This window comes from Myxocyprinus asiaticus, chromosome 2 (genome assembly GCF_019703515.2).
Source record: "Myxocyprinus asiaticus isolate MX2 ecotype Aquarium Trade chromosome 2, UBuf_Myxa_2, whole genome shotgun sequence".
Classification (NCBI taxonomy): domain Eukaryota; kingdom Metazoa; phylum Chordata; class Actinopteri; order Cypriniformes; family Catostomidae; genus Myxocyprinus; species Myxocyprinus asiaticus.
The window spans coordinates 60,610,899-60,636,884 of NC_059345.1; the positions used below are offsets into that span (position 1 = coordinate 60,610,899).

The 25,986-nt window shown below is 40.1% G+C and overlaps 2 protein-coding genes across 2 annotated transcripts in view; one reads left to right on the top strand and one right to left on the bottom strand.

Moving 5' to 3' along the window:
- LOC127452964 (protein Lines homolog 1-like) overlaps nucleotides 1–11,283 on the top strand; it is an 85,166-nt gene extending 73,883 nt beyond the window's left edge. The window contains exons 4-6 of the mRNA XM_051718900.1: nucleotides 7,652–8,230; nucleotides 8,523–8,709; nucleotides 10,253–11,283. Of these exons, the coding sequence (XP_051574860.1) occupies nucleotides 7,652–8,230; nucleotides 8,523–8,709; nucleotides 10,253–10,835 (1,349 nt within the window). The 3' untranslated portion in view covers nucleotides 10,836–11,283. The remainder of the gene's footprint in view (nucleotides 1–7,651; nucleotides 8,231–8,522; nucleotides 8,710–10,252) is intronic.
- The window catches only part of LOC127452865 (aryl hydrocarbon receptor nuclear translocator 2-like), a 1,027,890-nt gene that overhangs the window by 793,221 nt on the left and 208,683 nt on the right, over nucleotides 1–25,986 (bottom strand). The window lies entirely within an intron of this gene.

A 25,986-nucleotide genomic window follows, 5' to 3' on the forward strand; every position in this document is an offset into this window, starting at 1 on the left:
CTATGATCAAGGACTGAGTCCATCAATAAATTAAAGTCTCCTCCCAATATTATATCATGAGGGGTGCCAGCGGCTTGCAACATCCCTTCAAGATCTATAAAAAAGACCTGATCAAATTAAATCAAATCCCTTTATTGTCACTCAACCATATACACAATTGCAACAGTGGGTGAAAGTCTTGGGTGCAGTTCCAAGCAACATAGCAGTCATGACAGTGATGAGACATATACCAATTTACAATAAACATCAGATTTACACAACAAAATGTACATATCTAATATACACATAATTACAAAACAATATACAAATAATAATATACAATGTACAGTATACAATACACACAATATAGAATACACATACACACAATATAGAATAAACAGTATACAATAAAAATAGTATATATAAAATATATAGTAGGTTGTATTGTGCTGTATAGACATTCAGGCTGTCGGTTGATAGTCAGTTGCCAGTGTGTTGTTAGGAGAGAATATAATTTATGACAGTCCAGTGTAAGATTAATAAAGTGCAGTGCTGATGTATATTGATCATGAGAGATCAAGAGTTCAAAATTCTGATTGCTTGGGGGAAGAAGCTGTCATGAAATCGGCTGGTGCAGGTCCTGATGCTGCGATACCGCCTGTCTGATGGTAGCAGTTAGAGCAGTCCGTGGCTGGTGTCTCTGATGATCCTCCGAGCTTTTTTCACACACCGCCTGGTATATATGTCCTGGAGGGAGGGAAGCTCACCTCCAATGATGTGTCTGGCAGTTCACACCACCCTTTGCAGGGCTTTGTGTTTGAGGGCAGTGCTGTTGCCGTACCAGGCAGTGATGCAGCCAGTCAGGATGATCTCTACAGTGCTGGTGTAGAACCGTGTGAGGATGTGGTGGTTCACTCCAAACTTCCTCAGCCATCTCAGGAAGAAGAGGCGCTGGTGAGCCTTCTTCACAATGGCCTCAATGTGGACGGGCCATGTGAGTTCCTCAGTGATGTGGACACCGAGGAACTTGAAGCTGCTGACTCTTTCCACTGGTGCTCCATTGATGGTCATGGGGCTGGGTTCTCTGTCTTTTCTCCTGAAGTCCACCATAAGCTCCTTGGTCTTACTGACGCTGAGGGAGAGGTTCTGCTCCTGACACCAGCGTGTCAGAGTGTGCACCTCCTCCCTGTAGGCTGTTTCATCACTGTTAGTGTTCAGACCTACCACCGTTGTATCATCAACTTAATGATGGCATTGGAGCTATGTGTTGCCACACAGTCATGTGTGTTCAGGGAATACAGGAGTGGGCTGAGAACACAGCCCTGTGGGGCTCCAGTGTTGAGGGTCAGTGATGAGGAGATGTTGCTGCCCATTCTAACCACCTGGCATCTGCTTGACAGGAAGTCCAGGATCCAGCTGCACAGTGAGCTGTTTAAGCCCAGAGTTTCATATCAAGCTTGGAGGGCACTATGGTGTTGAATGCTGAGCTGTAGTCTACAAACAGCATTCTCACATAAGTGTTCCTTTTTTCCAGGTGGGAGAGAGCAGTGTGTAGTGTAGATGCAATGGCATCATCAGTGGAGTGGTTGTTGCAGTATGCAAACTGCAGTGAGTCCAGTGAGGCAGGCAGCACAGAGCAGATGTAATCTCTGATTAGTCTCTCAAAGCATTTGCTGATGATGGGGGTCAAAGCAACGGGATGCCAGTCATTTAAGCAAGTGATTTTGGATTGCTTTGGTACAGGCACAATGGTGGACATTTTAAAGCATGTGGGGACCACAGACAAGGAGAGTGAATGGTTGAAAATGTCCATAAAAACACCAGCCAGTTGGTTCGCGCACGCTCTGATGACGTGGCCCGGAATGCCGTCTGGACCCGCAGCTTTACGGATATTCACCCGTCAGAAGGATCAGGTTACAACCACTACAGAGATGGAGAGTGAACTAAGCTCTGTAGCTTCGGCCGCGAGAGGTCTCTCCACGAGGGTGGTGTTATTTCCCTCAAAACGAGCATAAAAATTATTAAGCTCATCTGGGAGAGAGGCAGCAGTGTTTACGGCAGAGTTTTTATTCCCTTTGAAGTCCGTGATTATATTAATTCCCTGCCACATGCTTCTAGAGTCGGTGTTGAACTGTCCTTCAATCTTGTCCCTGTACTGGTGTTTGGCTGCTCTGATAGTTTTACGGAGGGCATAAATGGCTTGTTTATGCTCCTCCGCGTTCCCGGAATTAAAAGCGGAGGTCCGCACATTAAGTGTCGCATGAACATCGCTATTAATCCACGGTTTTTGGTTCAGATAGATCCGTATAGTTTTGGCCGGTACTACATCATCTACGCAGTTCCTGACGAAGCACATTAAGCTATCAGTGTAGACCTCGATGTCGTCATCATAGGCGGACCAGAACATCTCCCAGTCCGCGTGATCAAAATAGTCTTGTAGCATAGAATCCGATTGGTCCAACCAGCACTGGATCGTTCTGAGGGCAGGTGCTTCCTGTTTCAGTTTCTGCCTGTAAGCGGGCAGAAGCAGAATGGAAGAGTGGTCCGATTTGCCAAATGGTGGGCGGGGGAGGGATTTTTAGCCATGCTGGAAGGGAGAGTAGCAATGGTCCAAAACCCGGTCCCCTCGTGTGTTGAAGCTGATGTGTTGGTAGTATTTCGGTGCTATTGACTTGAGGTTGGCTTTGTTAAAGTCCCCAGTCACCTCAGGGTGCGTGGTTTCCTGCTCACTTATACTCCCATACAGTTCCTTGAGTGCCTGGTCTGTGTCGGCTTGTGGCAGAATGTACACAGCTGTGATATTACCGCTGTGAATTCCCTCGGTAGCCAGAATGGTCGACACAGAAGCATGAGAAATTCCAGATCAGGAGAGCAGAAAGACTTGAAAGAATGTACGTTCCTCTGATCACACCAGGATTTGTTGATCATAAAACATACACCACCACCTCTGCTTTTACTTGAGAGGTTTTTCGCTCTATCCGCTCGGTGCACGGAGAACCTCACGGGTTCAATGGCTGAGACTGGAATCTCCGCAGACAATGCAGCAGTCCCTCGTCTCTCATTGGAAAGAGATCTGCGCTCTCAGCTCGCAGAGCTTGTTGTCCAGAGACTGAACATTTGCCAGTAGACTACTGGGTAGCGGGGGTCGATTTGCGCGATGTCTTAGTCTGATGAGAATGCCGGCTCTCCTTCCCCTTTTCCGGCTGCGCTTTCGCGGCCGGGCTGCCCAGACAAAGGGCTCCACTGGCGTGTTTGAAAACAGCGGGTTGGCATTAAGGTATTTAAAGTCCGGTTTTCGGTGTGCTATTGCAGAATGTCCAAAAGTGTTTGTCTATATACAATAAGGCAGACAACATCCAAGACAAAAAACATAAGAATTGTAGAAAAAAAAACCTGCAATATTGGGTCAGAGCTTGTAACGCAGCAGCCATACTCGGCACCATCTTGAACATTCTTGATCATCAGCGTTGTGTAAATATAAGCCAAAATCAACCTTTGCCCCTGAATTTCTGCTAAAACAATAATGACTCTTCCTAATTTATCTTTAATCTGTTTGAGACATTTGAATTGTAGATGTTTACTTATCAATGTAATGACTCCCCTGCTCTTACTTGAGCCAGCACTAAAGAAAACATGCCCACCCCATATCTTCCCAAAATGTTCAGCTTCCTGTGGGGAAATATGCGTTTCTTAAAGAAACACTATATCATATTTCTTATGTTTAAGAAAATAAATAACCTTTTTATGGGGTGCCCCAACCCATTCACATTCCATGTGGAGAGAGATGATCCACACATATTAACATTTGGAATTTTACTTATTAGAAAAATTAGATTGTCTGTCAAAAATGAAATTATAAAGACGACATTCCACATTGGTGCAATCAACCCCCGAACTTTCCCCAGAACAAAAAAAAAAAAAAAAAAAAAAAAAAAAACAGAAAAGAAAAACGTGCGCTTTAACCCCGTGCATGACAGCGCCAACCGGTGTCCATTCCTCTAAACTCAAACAGTCCATGTAAGCCTACGAGAGTCCCCGCAACAACTTTGCCGTCAGATTGCTCAAGTCTGGTGCTTCTGTACAAAAATTTGTAAAACAATTACACAACAGAAGATAATCTAAACAAACTCCAGCCCATAAGCGGAATAAACACACACACAAAAAAATTGTAGATTCATCCACTTAACTGTCTTGAAGGTGTGTTCCTCCACAAAACAAGCTCCAGACTCTAGCGGAACAAGCAAAAAATAAAAAAAAATAAAAAATGGGCCGTTCAGTTCTTCGGGCAGTTAAACTCACTCAAATGTCCTGCAAGAAATATTGAATAGAACCAACTCCAGCCAACAGGAGGCATAAGCACCCAAAACAAGCAGATTCATCCACAAGCTGTCCCAAAGAAATGATATTAAAACAAACTCCAGCTGCTAGGCAGAACCAGCACAAAGCGAAACGAACAAGGCGCCCAGTTTCCTCTGACAGTCAAGTGTATGTTCAGTGAGACAGGTCCACTAGGAGGCAACATGAAAATCACCAAATGGCTTACTCATTCCAATGTCTTTATGAAAGACAATGCTTGCTGTGGGCATGTAAATTCTCTACGGCCATCCTTAGTATCTATTCTCAGTTTGGCCAGAAACATCAGAGCAAAAGCGATCTTCCATTGATGTAAGAGATTCTTGCATTCCTTGAATCTATCACGTTTCTATCTTGTTGAATTCACAAAGTCTGGGAACAAGAAAATGTTGTGGTTCTTCCAAGAAAGGTTTCCTTTACTCTTTGCCTCACGTAACACAAGATCTTTATCGGATGATCTCAGAAATTTGGCCAGAATTGATCGGGGCCTGTCTCCCTCCGTGGATCTCTGAGCCAGGACTCCGTGAGCTCGCTCGATTTCCAGCTTATGGCCTGTTATGTCAAGCAGACTTGGGAAGAGCTCGTCTAGGAATTTTACCATATCTCGGCCTTCCTCATACTCAGGAATTCCAACAACTCGGATTCTCCAAATCCTCCAGTTTTTCCCAAGCGCGTTCCAAATGTATCTTGGTCGCTAGAGGATTAGCAGCTAATTCCCTCTCCGATGACTCCAGATAATCGATCCATTTCTCAACGTCCGACAATCTTGTAATCAACTCAGAGAATTTCGTCTCCATGAAAGTGTTCGATCGACGTATTACAGCAAGATCCTCCAAGTCTGCAACGACCTTCGTCAGCATCGCCACCACATTCATCAATTCACGCCGGATTGCTTTCAGTTCACCGTCCGAATTGAGTCTGGGGCTTTCAGGCCTGCCACTGAGGGGAATCAGCTTGAGCACGTAAGTGTCTTTTAATGTCTCCAAAGCACGAGGATTTTGAATTCTTTGACATATTGTCTTCCTAGAACAGTTAAGAATCAGGGTGTATCGAATCTCACCAGTTTATGACACATATAGTTGTTGGGCCTCATGTATTCAGATAGAAGACAAAGGCAGGCCTAACACAGTCATAAAAACCAAACTCAAGCCCCCACATTCCAAGTCGTAAATTATACTGATAAAAATCGCGCCAAAATCAAACAAAGGGAGTCCAAAACAGACTACAAATCCCATGAAGCCTTCCTCACTAAAGGATCGAACTCTCAACTCCTATTGGATGAGGCACACAACAGAACGTCCCTCAAACCATGACATCAGGAGTTGAAATACCTCTGAAATGCTTCTGGGATTTGCTTCCAGCAACTTTGTTTGCAGTGTGTTGACGCAGCTCATCGCTGCTCTCAGGTGCAACCTCGTGGCACAAGGAAGTAACGTCCAACTTGAAACTGTGGCCATACAATCTCCATCTCGTTGGACAAGTTGAGATTACTCTGTGTTCATCCGAACACTCTAACGGATCCGAAGGAGACCACCGAGCAATCCGCATCATCATCCGTTTGCCTGCAGAAGTGAAGAGATTAAAGATTTCTCTTCCATCTGCCATCAAGTCGACATTTCTGAGTTCTCCGCCAGCCCGCCGAGAATCAACAGCCTTGCCCGCCAACAGAGCGAGGAAACGGCCTCCCGTCATCACACGAGCCTCAAGGAACCGGGTCGGAATTAAAGGACGGATGAACACGCATTCTGTCCTCATGCGATTGAAGAGGTTTATGTCTGGGCAGAGATAGAATATTATAGTGTGTTATTCTTGTGTTTCAAGGTTTTTGCTTGTACAGTTTACGGACCACCATGTCCGCTCATTAATACTCAGGGTATTAATTATCACTAATTTGGTTTGCTGTATTGTGGTCCAACCAAATTGGACTGTTGTGCATTTTCGCCATTGCGGGAGAAACTGGCAAACTGAGTTATCCATTAAAGAGTCAAAGAACGCGGGACTTTTACGAGCCGTCCACCGCGTCTCTGAGTGATAAACTAACAGCTGCTTTCTCTCCCACGATCGCGAAATCGGCTTTAGGGCCGTCACTTTATTCTCTCTCTCTCTCGTACTAACCAACCACACACACACACACACACACCTTATGTGTTATAGGATTATTTTTATTTCCATATCTGATCATATCACTGTTTAGTTTGTAGTTGTAAGTCGGAAGTTCATTGACTGCATTGTATTAATTATTAATTTATATTACTGCATAAATAAACTTTGTTTATATTACAAAGAGAAGTGTTTTGGTTTGTTTTGCATATGCCTGTGTCATGCTGACGGGATGTCAGTGCTCGGATTCAAGCCTTCATTCATTGTTTTTTTTTCCCGAAAATCGATATTCTTCGGATGTCGATTTCCTAAGAAAACAATCTAATATTGAGACTGTTATACTATCTGGTTATTAGTCCCTGATTCCAGGGTGGTGCCCCGTCAATGTTAATCCTTATTAATATTTTGTTGATTTTTGATAATTGATAATTATCTTTGATGGTTGTTGAATTTGAATGATCAATAAGCTAGTGTTAATTTTAATTAATGTTTCATCGATGTTAACAATTAACGATTATCTTTGATAATTGTTGATTTAAAGGATTAAAAAAAAGCTAACATTGATTCTCATCAATGTTCTATTGATTTTAATAATTAATAATTGTCTTTGATAATTATTAATTATTGCTAATAACCAAACTTGCTCCTAAACATAGCACACTACATTTACTGGGGCCCCATATGAGGTTTTAATGAGTTAGATTCAATTAATTAATTTAAATATTAATTAATAACTAAAGAAATAATTATTATTTCTGATAGTAACACTGATCTAAACAACCAGTAAAGCCCTACATAGTAATAAAACTAGCAAAGTGCGCAGAGCTCACCGCTCACACATCCACTCCTTGCATGGCGCCACGTGACTCTCACCAAACCCTCTACATTTCAACATGAACAACAGCAGAGTATTATAGTATGTGAGTTGTATTTATTATATCTAATAATGATGTATTTAATGTATTGTCAATAATTTCATTAGTTTTACAAAAAAATTTCTATTGTTTGTAATTTGTTTATTCGGCCTTTTTTGAATTTCTGACAGTTTACTTGAATAATAAAAAAATAAAAAAACTCAAGCTTTTTTTTACTTAATTACTCCAAGAAACACTCGAAGGTGACATGCCATGTAGAAATTTACGTGATCTCTGAATACAAGTTTTTTTGTTGTTGTTTTTAAAAAACAAAATACATATATATATATATATTTTCTCCATAGATGTTTTGATGAAGCTGCTTGCTGTATTGGATGCCGCTGTCACTTACTTGTACACCAACATTCTCCCTCAAGACACATTGGAACCTCACAAAACCAAACTGACAAATCTTTCTAAAACCACATATGCGTTCTTTGACCTCCTTGAAGTCCTCAGCGCTGCTCGGCTCAGATGTGGGGTCTGTTCCTCTGTGCAAAGAACCATTTTCATTCAGTCACAAGTGCTCCTGCACATCATGAGAGCTGACGTGGAATATTTAGTAAAGAAACGAGTGTTGCTTCTTCTGAAAAGAATTCTTCTGCGGAGAGCAGGGGATGACTGGGCTTTAGGTGATGTGTGCACTGCAGTACATGAAGATGGCAGACTGACTGAGGACATGCTGGCCATGGCAGAAGCTGTCCTACAGGAAGTGGATGCTGGCTGGCTAAAGGACGTTCCTGTGAAAGCTCAGGCCAGTTTTTTTGGTGGGAACTGTGATGTGGGTCTCAGTGGCACACAGAAAGATGATGTGATGCTGAGAGCATTGTGCCTGATTTTGCTGAAGTCGCTAGAAATAAACATCCAGTTTCCTTGTGTGAAAGGTAACTGTCATAGTGCAGTTTATTAGGTTCTATTCGAATCATTTTAAAAAGGAAATGCATTGCTCAGTTATATCTGTTGGGATTATTCAATTTTAAATACTCTTAGCGTCTGTAAAGTCATGTCATAGTTAATTTTAGGAATGTTCGAGAATAATTCTCTAAAATATTTATTATAGTAATTTAAAAAAGGATTGTCCCATGCGTCATTTAGGATTAAATGTAATTTAATATATTTCCAACAGCATGGGGAGATTTATCACTTGGTAATATGTTCTTTTACTTTTCTTTTCAGGAGCTCAGAGTAACATTGACATTCAGCAGTATTTTATAGAGCTCATGTCATTCCTCTCACATCATGGGACTCTTCTGTCTCCAGACACTCACAGCTGTTCCTGGGTGTCTGTAGTGTTTGCTGAGCAGGATGATGACATGATGGAGTCAGCCAAAGCCTTGATTGCCTTGTATTTGTACCAGAAAAGGTTTGGAATTAATTTTATGTTATATAGAACTGTACCCAAAACTTTAGTGCTATCTAGTGGTTGACCGATATGGGTTTTTCAGTGGGCAATGCCGATATATAGAGATGTGTACAACCTTACTAAAAAACACTCAAGTTCAGTCTTCCGTAAATCCGCTTAGTGGGTATGGTCATTGGCCAATGCTGATAATAATCTTAAAATGCTAAATATCGGCTGATTAATCGGCCGATAAAAAAAAAAGTTTTTCTTGTCTTTAATTATACTTGGCCAGGCTGATTAATCACACTTGATATTGTGTTCCATTCATTTCTATTCATATGCATGTGAATGTGGAAGAGCAGGAACGCAAGCAGATGCATGGACATTTTGTCTTTCACGGTGTACAGTCAGTTTTGTGAACTGTGAATTCAAATAGCAAAAAGATGTTCGAGCAGTATGAAGATCTAAATGTCACAGATTGACATCTTGGCTGAGAATCAAACATGGAGAAAACTCTTATTTCAAGTCTAAAATAGTACAAACTTCAGTTAAGCATTACTTAAAGGAATGTCTGTGAAAAATGAAAATTCTGTAATTATTTACTCACCTTTTCCAAATCCTGTCGTTCCAAACCTGTATGCTGTTATTTTTTCAGGGGAACACAAGAGGAGACTTTAAGGATATTTACACATTTCCTGTCCATATAATGACCACAGCTGTCAAGCTCCCAACGGACAAAAAAGCAATTATACTTTTTAACGTAGTTAAAGTAGTCCATACAATTTGTGCTCTATATTCGAAGTCATCTGAAGCCGTATGATAGATTTCTTTGTGGAACAGACTAAAATGTATGTTATAATTCATTAAAATTGGTGTTTGACAATGGAACCAATGACATTTGCCATGAATTACATTAAACCTGGCACAATGTGCCATTTGTGAATTTAATATTTTGATCAAGAATGAAGATTATCAGTGAGTAATAATTACATTTTCTGTCTGTTTTTCACACCATGATATTGAGTCATACTTTGCATTACTTTTTAGTACTTTAATAGTGTCTTTTGTTCTATTGGAGTTTGACAGCTGTGGTCAAAATAAACTGTCATTGTATGTAAAGGAGTGAAGATTCATCAAAAATTTTGAAACACCATATGGGTTTGGAACAACATGAGAATAAGTAAATAATGAACTACATCACACCACATTTTCTTGCAATTTTAAAATGCATGACACTGAAGTGCCAAGACAATTTTACAAAGTAGTCTTATCATGCATTGTTCCTTATAGGTTTTACATAAACACACAGGTGAATTATTAGGATGGACTATCTCTTGAAGTATGTACTTAATTTAGTTTAAACCATTAAATGTAAACTTCATGTGTGGGGAAATTTGGGGAAGAAAGCTCTAAAGTAATTTTGATTCATTAAAATCTAGTGGGACTGCCCCCAGTGTGTACAGTATTTGTATTCCTATGCTTGCTGGTGAAGCATTATCATTTAAAATACCTCTCCGTAAACAATAATAAATGAATGATAAACTAGCTTTCCTTTTCTTTACAGTTTGAGTTCCTCAGACTCAGGGGTTTGTATCTGGGGCTGTAATCCCCACTGTCATTTTATTCTCCTGCTCCGGTCCCTTTTCTTCGACCACACTGTGCTACTGGACTTCCTCATCTCAACTGAAACTTGTTTTCTGGAGTACTGTGTCCGTTACCTGAAAATCCTCAGTGACGACTGGAGGGGGTTTTGTAGGTCTTGTCGTCATGTTGAAGATTGTGATGGTGCAACTGTGACGTTCCAAGCTGATATTGATATTGCAAAAACATCTGAATCATCTCATGTCCCTTGCACAAGACCTTCAACAGGAAGTGATGTCATAGCTGGATCAGTACCACGACTGGTTGATTATGGGAGCTCAGACGAATCAGAGGCAGAAGCATCTTTTTGCCCATCTGTAACAGTGCTGGAGCAAGTTGAGACTGAACATGTGTCTGAATATCTTTTTGGCAAAGTGGTTGTGTGTCTTGTGGATTTGAGGACTGCAATAGCGAGACTGCATAACAGGGGTCTCTTCCCCTACAACCCTACCTCACTTCTAAAACTATTAAATAACATAGAAACTAAGAGAAACATGGTTAGGTAGACCTAGCTTCAAAGCTAACTAACACAGACAAATTAAAATCAGATGCACATGCAATCTGCAGCCACAGATCTCCACTGAAATTTCTGAACATTTGCAGAAATTTAAACTTTAAACACTTCTTCCACCCCATTGTGTGTTTGCTAATTTAATACTTTGACTATTTTTAAAATGGTTTCAGCTACCAATAAGAGTTTAGTACTCTCTTTAGCTGTAGTTTATAGTAGTTGCTCTGTTTTACCATAAAGAGTTATGAACTTCAGTGAAATGTTCTTTTGGTGTTAGTGCAGTCCAGGGTACATGGCATGCAGATAAATTAATTTTGAGCAGTATTTCTGCGACTGAATAATAAGCAGTAACCCTGTTTGTTGCATTGTGTTCTGTCAACCCATTTTGACATAAATGATTGATGATATAGAAGCTGCTCCGATAACGCAATAAATAATATTTTATTTTATCGAGTAGAGTATTTATTTGACACATTTTCTCAATAGAATGGCACCACATTATGTTATAGTGATAATTTTAGTAATTTGTTTTACAAAATCCTCTTTCATTTCAATCTGATCTTGACAGTTTGTGTAGCTCATTTTAGTTCCAGTTGTTTACAATGTAATGCAGACTTTGCAAAGAGGCTGTTATTGAAGGATGGGGCAGTTAAAAACCGTATTTTGACCCGACAGCAAACCGTAGCGCGTGTGTAAACGCAGCAAAGTGCTGTATCTCATTATACATGTGAAGAGGGTGTTTACATTACATTTATTATAGGCTGCAAAAAAAAATTCTAAAAGGTCAGAGAGAGGGTGGAAAATGATCATATAAAACGAAATTATGATTTAAATTTGACCACAATAAACTATACTAGCATTAGTGTTGTTTGGACTATACTAATTTAAAGTGGAAATATGGGAAATAACTAAAGCACACAATAATCTTTAATTTGCCCATTGTGGGGTTCCTGGACTACATTGACGCAAGCGTTTCCACACCAGTTTTCTTTTTTTTAATGGAAAATAATGTAATCAATTGCTAATTTTACAATCAAGATTAAGTTGGGTTCCAATATGCACTAGATAAGTCGCATAACAAAACTAGATTATTACATTTTCTGAAATTACAATTACATTTTCACTAATGATATTAGTGGTGCTTTTCTGTGCAAAACCTGCCACCACAATGCTAGGGTGTTATGGTTGGTTGCCAGGGCATTGCTATGATTGCTATTGCTAGGGGTCTTGCTGTGCAGAGTGTTTTTTTAGTACATTGCTGTGTAGTTGAAAGGTTTGCTGGGTGGTTGCTTACTTTTACAAGTCAAAAGAGCCCAACCTCAAGTGTGATATTCTGGTCCCTAGATGTGGTTTAGGTCAAGTTTAAGTAGGACAAGTTACATGCTGAAGTTTAACACTGGGTGCTATGAAGATAAATCGGTTACAAAACTCAAGAGCTTGTAGATTTGAATTTGAGAACTTGTACAATTAATATTTGTATTCGTAAGTTGAAATTTACACTTACAGCAACGATGTGAATACTTGTAAAATAAAAATCTGAAGTTGAAGAACCAGGAAGTCAACATGGCAAAGAATTCCAAATCCTCAGGCTCTGGAGATATTAAAAGACACTTACGTGCTCAAGCTAATACCTCTGACAGGCCCGCAGACCAGGGAATCGGTTTGGACGGTGCGGCAGGAGAGATCCAGCGGCAACTTATGAGCATGTCTGTAATGCTGATGAAGGTTGTAGCAGACCTGGAGGATCTTGTTGTAATACGTTGATCGATTACGGTGTTGGAGGTGAAATTATCTGTGTTGGTTACAATATTGTCAGACGTCGAGAGGCAGATTGATTATCTGGAGTCATTAGAGAGGGAATTAGCTGTTAATCCGCTAGCGACCAAGAAAGACTTGGAACGCATTTGGGAAAAACTGTTAGATTAAGAGAATCGTAATTGGCGAAACAACGTCTGAATTGATGGAATTCCTGAACATGAAGAAGGTTGAGATATGGTGAAATTCCTAGACGAGCTCTTCCCGAGTCTGCTCAACATAACAGACCATAAGCTGAAAATCTAGTGAGCTCACAGAGTCTCGGCTTGCAGATCCACTGAGGGAGACAGGCCCCGATCAATTCTGGCCAAATTTCTGAGATAATTCGATAAAGATCTCATGTTACACGAGGCAAGGAGCAAAGGAAGTCTTTTTTGGAAGAACCACCGCATTTTCCTGTTCACAGACTTTGCGAATTCGACAAGAGAGAAACATGTTAGATTCAAGGAATGCAAGAACTCTTACATCAACAGAAGATCGCTTTTGCACTGATGTTTCCGGCCAAGCTGAGAATAGATACTAAGGATGGCCGCAAAGTATTTACATGTCCCCAGCAAGCATTGTCTTTCATAGAGACAATGGGATGAGTGAACCATTTGGTGATTTTCATGTGGCCCCTAAGTGAGCTCATCTCGCTAAACATACACTTGACTGTCTGAGGAAGCTGGGCGCCATTTTTGTTTCTTTTTGTGATGGCTCTGCCTAGCGGCTGGAGTTTTTTGTGTAGTAACACACCTTCAAGAAACGTTTGCATTGACGGATGATCGTTTTTGCACTGATGTTTCTGGCCAAATTGAGAATGGATACTAAGGATGGCCGCAGGGTATTTGCTTGCCCACAGCAAGCGATGTCTTTCGTAAAATTGATGGACTGAGGAAGCCATGGTGTGTGTCTCACGTGGCCCCCAAGTGAACTTGTCTTGCTGAACATACACTTGTCCATCTGAAGAAGCTGGGTGCCTGTTTTGTTTCTTTTTGTGCTGGTTCCGCCTAGCAGCTGGAGTTTGTTTTGTGGAATAACACTCCTTCGGGACAGTTGTGGATGAATCTGCTCATTCTTTGTGTTTATGCATCCTACTGGCTGGAGTTTGTTTTGTGGAGTATTTTGTGCAGGTCATTGGAAGGATTAGGACATCTGCTGCACTCATGAACAGCCGGCTCACTGAACATTTGTTTGACTGTCCGAGGAAACTGAACGGCCTGAGGAAGCTGGAGCTTTTTTTTTTTTTTGAGGAACACACCTTTGAGACAGTTCTGGGATTGAATCTACACATTCTTTGTGTTTATTCTGCCTTTTGGCTGGAGTTTGTTTTACAAAGTATTTTCTGTTATGTAATTATGCCTCACAAAATTTGTATAGAAGCAGTCTATAGCTATCAGACTTGAGCAATCCAACGCAAAGTTGTCGCAGGGGCTCTTGTAGGCGTGCATAGACTGTTTGAGTTTAGAGAGATGGACGTCGGTTGGTGCTGTCCTGCGCAGAGTTAATGCACACATTTTTCTTTTTTCTGTTTGTTCGGTTCGGGGAGAAGTTCTAGGTTTGATTGTTGCTCTAATGGGGAATGTGGTCTTTATAATCTTGTTTTTGACACACAATCAATTTTTTCTAATATGTCAAAATGTCAAATGTTAATATGTGTGGATTGCACCGTGTAAACAATCTTTTTTTTTTTTTTTTTTTTTTGGTTCCTGGGTAGTAAGTGTTATTTCCTAATTGCTTATGCCTCAAAAGTATAGAAAATGGCTATTCTTCCCCACAAACTTTGCTTTTGTCACCAGGACAGTGATATTTTCAAATTTACCTGTTTTCCAGAACATTCCAGATAGATACAGTGCTGAGTAAACTTGGAGTAACTTCTAGAACTTTCCAGTAATATAAATAGTATAAATAGAGGGGCCTTAAGCCCACCAGTTCAGTTTAGTTCCAGTATAAATACATGTTAATTTGGATTCATATGTTGTTTTTTTTCTGACATTATGTGAATGAAAAGGCACAAATTTGCCCGTTTTTTCATTGGAAATAGGTACATTTCAAAATATCACTATTATCAATATTAAGTTATGACATCTCTTATACATATAGATCAGGTGGGTTTTATTCGGGGCCGCAGCTCTTCTGATAACATTAGGTGTTTCATCAATATCATGTGGTCAGTGGCGAATGATCAGACTTCGGTCGCTGCCATCTCACTTGACGCCGAAAAGGCGTTTGATATGGTAGAATGGGTTTATCTTTTTAATATTTTGGAAATGTATGGGTTTGGGAGTATGTTTATTGGATGGATTAAGTTACTTTATAGACACCCTGTAGTGGTGGTACAAACAAATGAATTAATTTCAGATTATTTTACTCTGGACAGGGGCACCCGGCAGTGTTGCCCTCTTTCCCCATTATTGTTCTGTCTTGCCCTGGAACCATTAGCAGCCGCGATAAGAAATAAGGATTATTTTCCAGGGGTGATGGTGGGAGATATGGCGCATAAGATTTTGCTTTATGCAGATTATATTTTATTATTCGTCTCCGACCCCTCTAGATCTATGCCTTGCCTCCACAGAATTATTAATTCCTTTTCTAAGTTCTCAGGATACAAAGTCAATTGGTCTAAATCAGAAGCTTTGGCTCTGACGGTGTACTGCCCAGTAACAGCTTTCCAGCTGGGCGCCTTCCAGTGGCCCAAACAGGGCATTCAATAATACTGATTGAGTTAAATTTGACCCTTTGATGAAAAGGTTTTCGAGCAATGTGGGCAGGTGGGCTTCATTACATTTATCGATGATTGGGAAGGTTAATGTTATTAAAATGAACTGTATTCCAAAATTCAACTACCTGCAACTGTCACTCCCTATAGATATCCCCCTCTCTTATTTCAAGCAATTTGAGAGCATAGCGAAGTCTTTCATTTGGAATGGTGTCCCAAATTACATTTCAGTAAGCTACATAGGCCGACTGACAAAGGTGGGCTAGGCCTACCCAAGATTTTGTTTTATTATTATGCGTTTGGTCTCAGACATTTGGCTCATTGGTCACTTCCACCTGAAAGAGCCCCTCCCTGGTTTGTATTGTATTGAACAGGAAGGTCTTGCCCCTATTTTGCCATTGCAAAGCCTATCAATCTAACAGAAGAAGTTAAATTACACCCCATAATCTCGCATTTGCACTCGGTATGGACAAAAGTGTCCAGAGTGTTTAATTCGGATATTTATCTAAATGTTGCCTCGAGCTTATGGCTGAACCCCAAACTACGTATTAATAAGTCCTCTTTCTGCTGGTTGGAGTGGATTGTGAGGGGGGGTTACTACACTCGGTGACCTATATGAGAGTAGTGTGTTGAGATCCTTTTGAAAATTTGGTTCAAAATTTGGGATCCCCAGATCTCAGTTTTTTAGGTTTCTACAGCTGCGCCACTTGCTACCTACTATTTTTGGGAACAGCATACACCCCCCTAAAGCTGCAGATACTATGAGAGTGGTGATGACTGCTTTTGGAAAAGGTCTTGAGGCATCAGTGTATTACTCCCTGTTAATTCAGAGTCTGGGGGACGGAGCCTCAACTGCTCTCAAGAGATTATGGGAGAGAGAAAGATTTAAACTTGGAATTGGAGGAGGGAGAGTGGGCTAGGATTCTAAAAAACGTCAAGTCTGCATCTAGAGGCGCAAGGGTGCGCATTATGCAATTCAAGATTTTACATCGGTTCTATTGGACCCCCTCTAGATTGTATAGGCTTGGTCTTAAAGACACACCCACCTGCTGGCGATGTCAACCAGAGGTCGGAGACATAACTCATGTCTTTTGGGGGTGTGTTGAGATCCAGGAGTTCTGGTTGAAAGTTCAGAGTCTTATATGTGATGTATTGGGCACTCGGCTTTCACTTTGCCCCAGACTCTGTATTTTGGGCGATGGGGTGGTCATCGACATTGAGAATCGGCACATAAAGAGTTGGGTCCTAACGAGCATCATGATCGCCAGAAAGGTTATTTTAAGGGGCTGGAGGTCGGTTGGAGCGCCCTCATTTCATGAGTGGTGTTCGGAGATGGGGAGGGTGGCGGCCTTTGAGGAAGGGATGTATAGAAGGCTGGGAAATCTGGGGTTATTTGATAGGAAATGGGGCAGATATTTGGGCTTTTTGGAAGGCTTTCAGGGAGGGGTAGTGGAGAGGGATCTCTGGTTTTAAATATGTGTGTGCAATTTGATTGTTTTTTGGAAATATGCTTTTTATTTATTTATTTATTTATTTATTGGGTTAGCATGTTTTGTGTTTTTATTTTTTTTATTTTTTTATATTTATGACCACTGGGGTGAGGTGTTTGTGTCGGGTGGGGGTGTTCGGGGGGAAGGGTTTAATTGTACATAATTTGATTCCGCATTTTCTGTGATATTTATTTAATTTGTTGAATGGAATCAATAAAAATTGTTAATATCAAAAAACAAACAATCCTGAACACACACACACACAAAAAAACATTTGACATATTGATATAATAAAATAAAAAAAATTGTGTGTCAAAAGCAGACCATTACATTCATACATTCCCCATTAATGCAACAATCAAACCCCGAACTTCCCCCCGAACACAACAAACAGAAAAAAGAAAAACGTGCGCATTAACCCCGCGCACGACAGCGCCAACCGGCGTCAATCCCTCTAAACTCAAAGGGTCCGTGTACGCATGCCAGAACCCCCGTGACAACTTTGCCGTTGGATTACTCAAGTCTGGTGCTTCTGCACATGTTTTGTGAGGCAAAACTACATAACAGAAAATACTTTGTAAAACAGACCCCAGCCAACAGGCAGAATAAACACAAAGAACATGTAGATTTATTCACAGAATTGTCTCGAAGGTGTGTTCCTCCACAAAACAAACTCCAGCTGATATAAAGCCGTTTCAGTTTCCTCGGACAGACAGACAATTGTTCAGTGAGCCGGCTGTTATGAGTGCAGCAGATGATGTAATCATTCCAATGTCCCTTAAAAATACTCTACAAAACAAACTCCAGCCAACAGGAGGCATAAGCACAAAGAACGATCAGATTCATCCACATCTGTCCCGAAGGAGTATTATTCAACAAAATAAACTCCAGCTACTAGGCAGAGCCAGCACAAAAAGAAATAAAACAGGCATCCCGGTTCCTCGGATGATCAAGAGTCAAATTCACTTGGAGGCCACATAAAAAAATACATCATGACTTACTTAGTCCGACAACTTTATAAAAGACATCCTTTATGTGAGCATGTAGATATTTTGTGGTCATCCATAGTGTCCATTCTCAATCTGGCCGGGAACTTCAGTGTAAAAGCGATCTTCCATCAATGCAGAAGTTTCTTGGAGTGTCATGCCACAAAACAAACTCCAGCCGCTAGGCATAGCCAACGCAGAAAGAAACAAAAAATGGCGCCCAACTTCCCCAGAAATGCCCAATGGTTTACTCACCCATAGACTGTATGAAGGCCAGTGCCTTTTTGGGGCATAAAAATACTTTGCTGCCGTCCTTGGTGTCTATTCCCAGTTTGGCCGGAAACATCAGTGCAAAAGCGATCTTCCGTTGATGTAAGAGTTTCTTACATTCCTTGAACCGATCACGTTTCTCTCGTCGAATTCGCAAAGTCCAGGAACAAGAAAATATTGTGATTTTTCCAAGAAAGCTTTCCTTTGCTCCTTGCCTGGCGCAACACGAGATCTTTATCGGATGATTTAAAAAATTTGGCCAGGATTGATCAGGGCCTGTTTCCCTCAGCAGATCTGCGAGCCGGGAATCTGTGAGCTCACTCGATTTCCAGTTTATGGCCTGTTATGTCAAGCAGACTCGGGAAGAGCTCGTCTAGGAATTTCACCATATCTCTGCCCTCTTCATTCTCAGGAATTCCAACAATTCTTATGTTATTCCTTCGGCTCATATTTTCAAAATATTCAAGTTTTTCCAAAATGTGTTCCAAATCTGTTTTGGATGCGGGCGGATTAGCGGATAATTCCCTTTCCGAAGATTCCAGATAATCGATTCGTTTTTCAACTTCTGTCACTCTCGTGACCAACTCAGAGAATTTTGTTTCCATCGCCGTAATCGATCGACATATTACAGTGAGATCCTCTAAGTCAGCAACAACCTTCGTCAGCATCACCAAGATGTTGGACAGTTGATGCTGGATTTCATCTCCCGACATGCCGTCCAAATCGAGTCCCCGGCTCGCAGGCCCGTCAGAGGCCTCAGTTTGAACACGTAAGTGTCTTTTAATGTCTCCAGGATTTTGACTTCTTTGCCATGTTTACTTCAAAGTATATATATGTAACTGGGTGTATCGAATCTCACTGGTTATAACATGAAAATAATAAAAAAAAAAAAAAACAGCAAAGTGCGCAGAGCTAGCCGCTCACATGTCTGCTCCTCGCATGGCGTCATGTGACCTCTCTTCTTTTTTTTTTTTTTTTAGCTTAGGACCAAAAGTGTTAGGTGTAGATGATGTGTGTAGTGTTTTTCAGGTTATAAAAAGTGTCTGATATGTGACTATTTCTATTGATTCTGTCTAACTCTATTTTCTTCTCAACAGGTTGGGAGTGAAAAAGATATTGCTCACTTGCTAGCATCACGCTAACACATGCTAGCAACGCCTAGCGAAGCGCTAAAACATGCTAAAACATGCTAGCATCATGCTAACACATGCTAGCAACTCCTAAGGAAGTGCTAAAACATACTAGCTACATGCTAGCATCATACAAACACATGCTAAGGTCATAATAGCAGTGCTTAGTAACATGCTAGAACATGCTATGTGACGAGTTTAGCCACGGCAAGCACCACTCACATTTTCTTCAGGAAAAGTACCTATCTAGTTATTATTATTAGTGGTGCTTGTGGAGCAAAGCATCACTATTGTAATCTCACATACTTATTATTAGTGGTGCTTGTGTAACCCATTAATGAATTGTTACTCTGGAGGAGAATCTATCAGGGTCTGGAATCCCCAAAAAAACATTCATGTATACACTATTCTGGAGTTCTGGGTTCTCACAAAAATTCTGATTATGATATTCTAAATACGAATACCCAATCAATGAATTGTACTTGCCAAAGTATCAAAATTTCACCATTTACACTCAAAGATGAAATAATAATAATAATAATAATAATAATAATAATAATATTCCCAAAACATAAATCAATTCAGTCAAACTGTATTAACTTGAACAAGGCACATGCAGATATATATTGTTAATTCTTTTAACATCACATTAGCACATGAATAGTATCGAAACAAAAATTAAACATAAGAAAATGTAAATAAAGTAAACAAACAATACATGTTTGATTATTTAGATGGAGATCTGCTTAGAAATTCAAAGTTCCAAAATGTGTCCAGGATATGAAAATGTTCCCTTAATAAATGTTCGTTTGTGTGACTCAATTCAGTTCATATGTGTGTACGTGTACAGGTGCATATCAATACATTAGAATGTCATGGAAAAGTTAATTTATTTCAGTAATTCAACTAAAATTGTGAAACTCGTGTATTAAATAAATTCAATGCACACAGACTGAAGTAGTTTAAGTCTTTGGTTCTTTTAATTGTGATGATTTTGGCTCACATTTAACAAAAACCCACCAATTCACTATCTCAAAAAATTAGAATATGGTGACATGCCAATCAGCTAATCAACTCAAAACACCTGCAAAGGTTTCCTGAGCCTTCAAAATGGTCTCTCAGTTTGGTTCACTAGGCTACACAATCATGGGGAAGACTGCTGATCTGACAGTTGTCCAGAAGACAATAATTGACACCCTTCACAAGGAGGGTAAGCCACAAACATTCATTGCGAAAGAAGCTGGCTGTACACAGAGTGCTGTATCCAAGCATGTTAACAGAAAGTTGAGTGGAAGGAAAAAGTGTGGAAGAAAAAGATGCACAACCAACCGAGAGAACCGCAGCCTTATGAGGATTGTCAAGCAAAATCAGTTCAAGAATTTGGGTGAACTTCACAAGGAATGGATTGAGGCTGGGGTCAAGGCATCAAGAGCCACCACACACAGACGTGTCAAGGAATTTGGCTACAGTTGTCGTATTCCTCTTATTAAGCCACTCCTGAACCACAGACAACGTCAGAGGCGTCTTACCTGGGCTAAGGAGAAGAAGAACTGGACTGTTGCCCAGTGGTCCAAAGTCCTCTTTTCAGATGAGAGCAAGTTTTGTATTTCATTTGGAAACCAAGGTCCTAGAGTCTGGAGGAAGGGTGGAGAAGCTCATAGCCCAAGTTGCTTGAAGTCCAGTGTTAAGTTTCCACAGTCTGTGATGATTTGGGGTGCAATGTCATCTGCTGGTGTTGGTCCATTGTGTTTTTTGAAAACCAAAGTCACTGCACCCGTTTACCAAGAAATTTTGGAGTACTTCATGCTTCCTTCTGCTGACCAGCTTTTTAAAGATGCTGATTTCATTTTCCAGCAGGATTTGGCACCTGCCCACACTGCCAAAAGCACCAAAAGTTGGTTAAATGACCATGGTGTTGGTGTGCTTGACTGGCCAGCAAACTCACCAGACCTGAACCCCGTAGAGAATCTATGGGGTATTGTCAAGAGGAGAATGAGAAACAAGAGACCAAAAAATGCAGATGAGCTGAAGGCCACTGTCAAAGAAACCTGGGCTTCCATACCACCTCGGCAGTGCCACAAACTGATCACCTCCATGCCACGCCAAATTGAGGCAGTAATTAAAGCAAAAGGAGCCCCTACCAAGTATTGACTACATATACAGTAAATGAACATACTTTCCAGAAGGCCAACAATTCACTAAAAATGTTTTTTTTTATTGGTCTTATGATGTATTCTAATTTTTTGAGATAGTGAATTGGTGGGTTTTTGTTAAATGTGAGCCAAAATCATCACAATTAAAAGAACCAAAGACTTAAACTACTTCAGTCTGTGTGCACTGAATTTATTTAATACACGAGTTTCACAATTTGAGTTGAATTACTGAAATAAATTAACTTTTCCACGACATTCTAATTTATTGAGATGCACCTGTATGTGTGGAAATCTTCCCTTTCGATCTGGTGTCCTTCACAAAGTTTCCTCGCAAACAGGGAAAATCCAGCGCAGATGAAAACTCCTCAGTTGAAACCTCGTAGTTCAAACGTAAATGACATCCACGAACTCAGATATTTTCCTTCCGGGAACCACTAATAAAATAAGAATGGTTTCAGACACAAAGTAGTAATATTTTCCAACAGATGGAAGAAATTTCGCAGGCGCAGCCTTGCGCTCTTCACATTGCGAGCAGGTAGGTGTGTGTGTGTGTGTGTGTGTGTGTGTGTGTGTGTGTGTGCGCGTGTGCGCGTGTGACGTAATACGCACAACCCTACGACACTCTACGTTCTTGCATCCTACATTTTAGTAATATACAAATATATATATAAATGGATGCAAGTATGTCTGAAACCTTCACAAAATAAAATACACACAAAAAAATAAAATAAAAACAAACAATAATAATAAAAATACTATTACTAAAATACCCACTAAAAATACAGGTGGGTTACACTTGCAAAGCATCACTATTGTAATCTCACATACTTATTATTATTAGTGGTGTTGCGGAGCAAAGCATCACTATTATAATCTCACATACTTATTATTAGTGGTGCTTGTGGAGCAAAGCATCACTACTGTAATCTCACATACTTATTATTAGGTTGGCTTGAGAAAGCCAACATACTGAAATCCTATTTAAACTTATTATTATTATTAGGTTGGCTTGAGAAGGCCAACATTCTGAAATCCTATTTAAACTTATTATTATTATTATTATTAATATTAGGTTGGCTGAGAAAGCCAACATTCTGAAATCCTATTTAAACTTGTTATTATTAGGTTGGCTTGAGGAAGCCAACCTACTGAAATTCTATTTAAACTTATTATTATTATTATTATTATTATTATTATTGAGAAGGCCAACATTCTGAAATCCTATTTAAACTTATTATTATTATTATTATTATTATTATTAATAATATTAGGTTGGCTGAGGAAGCCAACCTACTGAAATTCTATTTAATCTTATTATTATTATTATTATTATTATTCTGAGACTAAAATTTCTGACTCTTAACTCCTCCTAGAGCTTTTAAGCTACATGCACCAAACTCGGCACAGACCTTCAGACTAATCCCGAATATCTTCAGATCAGAATGTCCTACAGACATGAGATTTGGCTTGTTTGAATTAGGTGAGCAATCAGTCTTCAAGTATGTTCATGGAAACTACTTAGCCACGCCCTAGTAACCATTTAGAGCACCCTAGCAACCAAACACCATTGCCTTTTATTCAAAATCACTAAGATGGGTATCTCAGGATCAGAATGTCGTAGAGACTTCCGGGTTGACTTATTTCACTCAGGATAGCATGGAGCCATGTTAAGTATCACCTTGGTAACTGCCTAGCAACCACATGGGCTTACCCTAGCAACCAAGTAACAAAACACATATCTCTACACCAGAAAATCGTAGAGACTTCCGAGTTGACTTATTTCACTCAGGATAAAATTCTCTGAGATAGTTACAAGAGTGTCGGATGCTGAGAAACGAATCGATTTTCTGGAATCTTCGGAGAGGGAATTAACTGCTAATCCGCTTGCGACCAAAGTTGATCTGGAACATCTCCTTGAAAAGCTTGAAGACCTTGAGAATAGAAGCCGCAAGAATAACATTCGAATTGTTGGAATTCCTGAGCATGAGGAGGGCAGAGATATGGTGAAATTCCTAGATGAGCTTTTCCCGATTCTGCTCGACATAACAGGCCACAAGCTGGAAATCGAGCAAGCTCACAGAGTCCCAGCTCACAGATCTGCTGAGGGAGATAGGCCCCGATTGATTCTGGCCAGATTTCTGAGATCATCCGATAAAGATCTGGTGTTGCGCCAGGCAAGGAGCAAAGGTAAGCTTTCTTGGAAGAACCATAATATTTTCTTGTTCCCGGACTTTGCGAACTCGACAAAAGAGAAACACGATCGGTTCAAGGAATGTAAGAAACTCTTACATCAGAAAAATATCTCGTTTGCTCTGATGTTCCCAGCCAAATTGAGAATAGAGATGAAGGTCGGTCGCAAAGTATTTACATGTCCAAATCAGGCAATGTTTTTATTGGATCATTGGCTGAGTAAACTGCGTTGGCTCAACCAAGCGACTGGAGCTTGTTTTGTGAGTAACACTTTTCCTTGAAGAGACTTTTGCATTGACGAAAGATTACTTTTGCATTGAAGTTCCAGGCCGGTAATGGGGTGGACACTGCGGATAACCGCAAAATATCTACATGCTCACACAAAGGATGTCTTTTATAAAGTTGACGGATTGTGTAAGTCATGGTATATACTTTTATGCGGCCTCCGAGTGAATTGACTCGACCATCCGGGGAACTGGGATGCCGGTTTTGATTTTTTTTGTGTTGTTCCGCCTAGTGGCTGGAGCTTGATTTATTGAATAACACTCATTTGGAACAGCTGTGGATTAATCTATTTGTTCTTCATGCTTATTCCTCCTGCTGGCTGGAGTTTGTTTTGTTGAGTATTTTTACGGGACACTGGAATGATAACTTCATCCGTTGAACTCATAACAGCTGGCTCACTGAACATTTGTTTGTCTGACCGAGGAATCTGAACGGTTTTATATCAGCTGGAATTTGTTTTGTGGAAGATCACATCTTTGAGACAGTTCTGTGAATGAATTACACATTCTTTGTGTTCATTTTTCCTATTGACTGGGCTTATTTTACAAAGTATTTTCTGTTATGTAATTTTGCCTCACAAATTTGTGAGGCAAAATTGAGTAATCCGATGGCAAAGTTGTCGTGGGGACTCGTGGGCGTTCATGGACCTTTTGAGTTTAGAGGGATTGTCACTGGTTGGCACTGTCGTGCATGGGTTTTTTCTGTTTGTTTTGTTCGGGGGGAAGTTCGGGGTTTGATAGTTTCACTAATGGGGAATGTGGTTTGTATAATTTTGTTTTTGACACACAATTTATTTTTTCTACTATATCAAAATGTCAAATGTTAATATGAGTGTACTATCTCTCTCCACGTGGAATGTGAATGGGTTGGGGCACCCCATAAAAAGAAGGAAGGTTATTACTTTTCTTAAACGTAAGAAATATGATATAGTGTTTCTTCAAGAAACGAATCTTTCCCCGCAGGAAGCTGAAAAATTATATGGGGTGGACATGTTTTTTCTAGTGCTGGCTCAAGTAAGAGCAAGGGAGTCATTATATTGGTAAATAAACATCTACAATTCAAATGTCTCAAACAGATTAAAGATAAATTAGGAAGAGTCATTATTGTTTTAGCTGAAATTCAAGGGCAAAAGTTGATTTTGGCTAATATTTACACACCTAACGTTGATGATCAGGGCTTTTTTATAGATCTTGAAGGGATGCTGCAAACCGCTGGCACCCCACATGATATAATATTGGGAGGAGACTTTAATATTTTGATGGACTCAGTCCTTGATCATAGTGAAACAAAAGTGTGTAAGTTCCCTAGAGCAACACTGACGCTTCACAGGATGTGTAAAAATCTTGGTCTTACAGATATTTGGAGACTGTTGAACCCATCTGGTAGGGACTATACATTTTTTTCATCAGTCCATAAGATTTACTCTAGAATAGATGTTTTTTTTTTATATCCAAATCCCTCATTTCATCTGTTTTTGATTGCTCAATTGGAAATATTTTAGTCTCAGATCATGCCCTGGTGAGTTTAGAGGTGTTGCCATATACAGAGAAAAAGAAATCATATAGTTGGCGCCTTAATGTGTCCCTTTTGCAAAATCCTGATTTCCAACAAATGTTAAAGACTGAAATCAGTGTTTATATGGAGACCAACTGGTCCTCAGTATCCTCTGTGGGCGTGGCTTGGGAGGCACGTAAGGCAGTTCTTAGGGGTCGGATCATACAGTATGCCTCGTTCATTAAAAAATCCAAAGCACAAGAACTTGTAGAGTTGGAAGGAAATATTAAAAGTGCCGAGGCAGAGCTGAAGCACCATATGTCATCTGATGGCCTCAGAGAATTGACCCGATTGAAATATAGATATAATACTATTTTGTCACGGAAAGTGGAGTTTTGGTTATTCGGGGCAAAACAGTCATACTTTGAGTTGGGTGACAAAGCAGGAAAACTTTTGGCTAGATATATAAAGCAGAGAGAGTCTTTTTCTATCATTCCCTCAGTGAAATCTGCTTGTGGTGAAATATTTACCTCTGCTATTGATATTAATAATGCCTTTAAAGAGTTCTATCTTGATCTCTATGGTTCCACGTCTTCATCCACTGATGAAGATATTAGGAACTTTGTGGAACCATT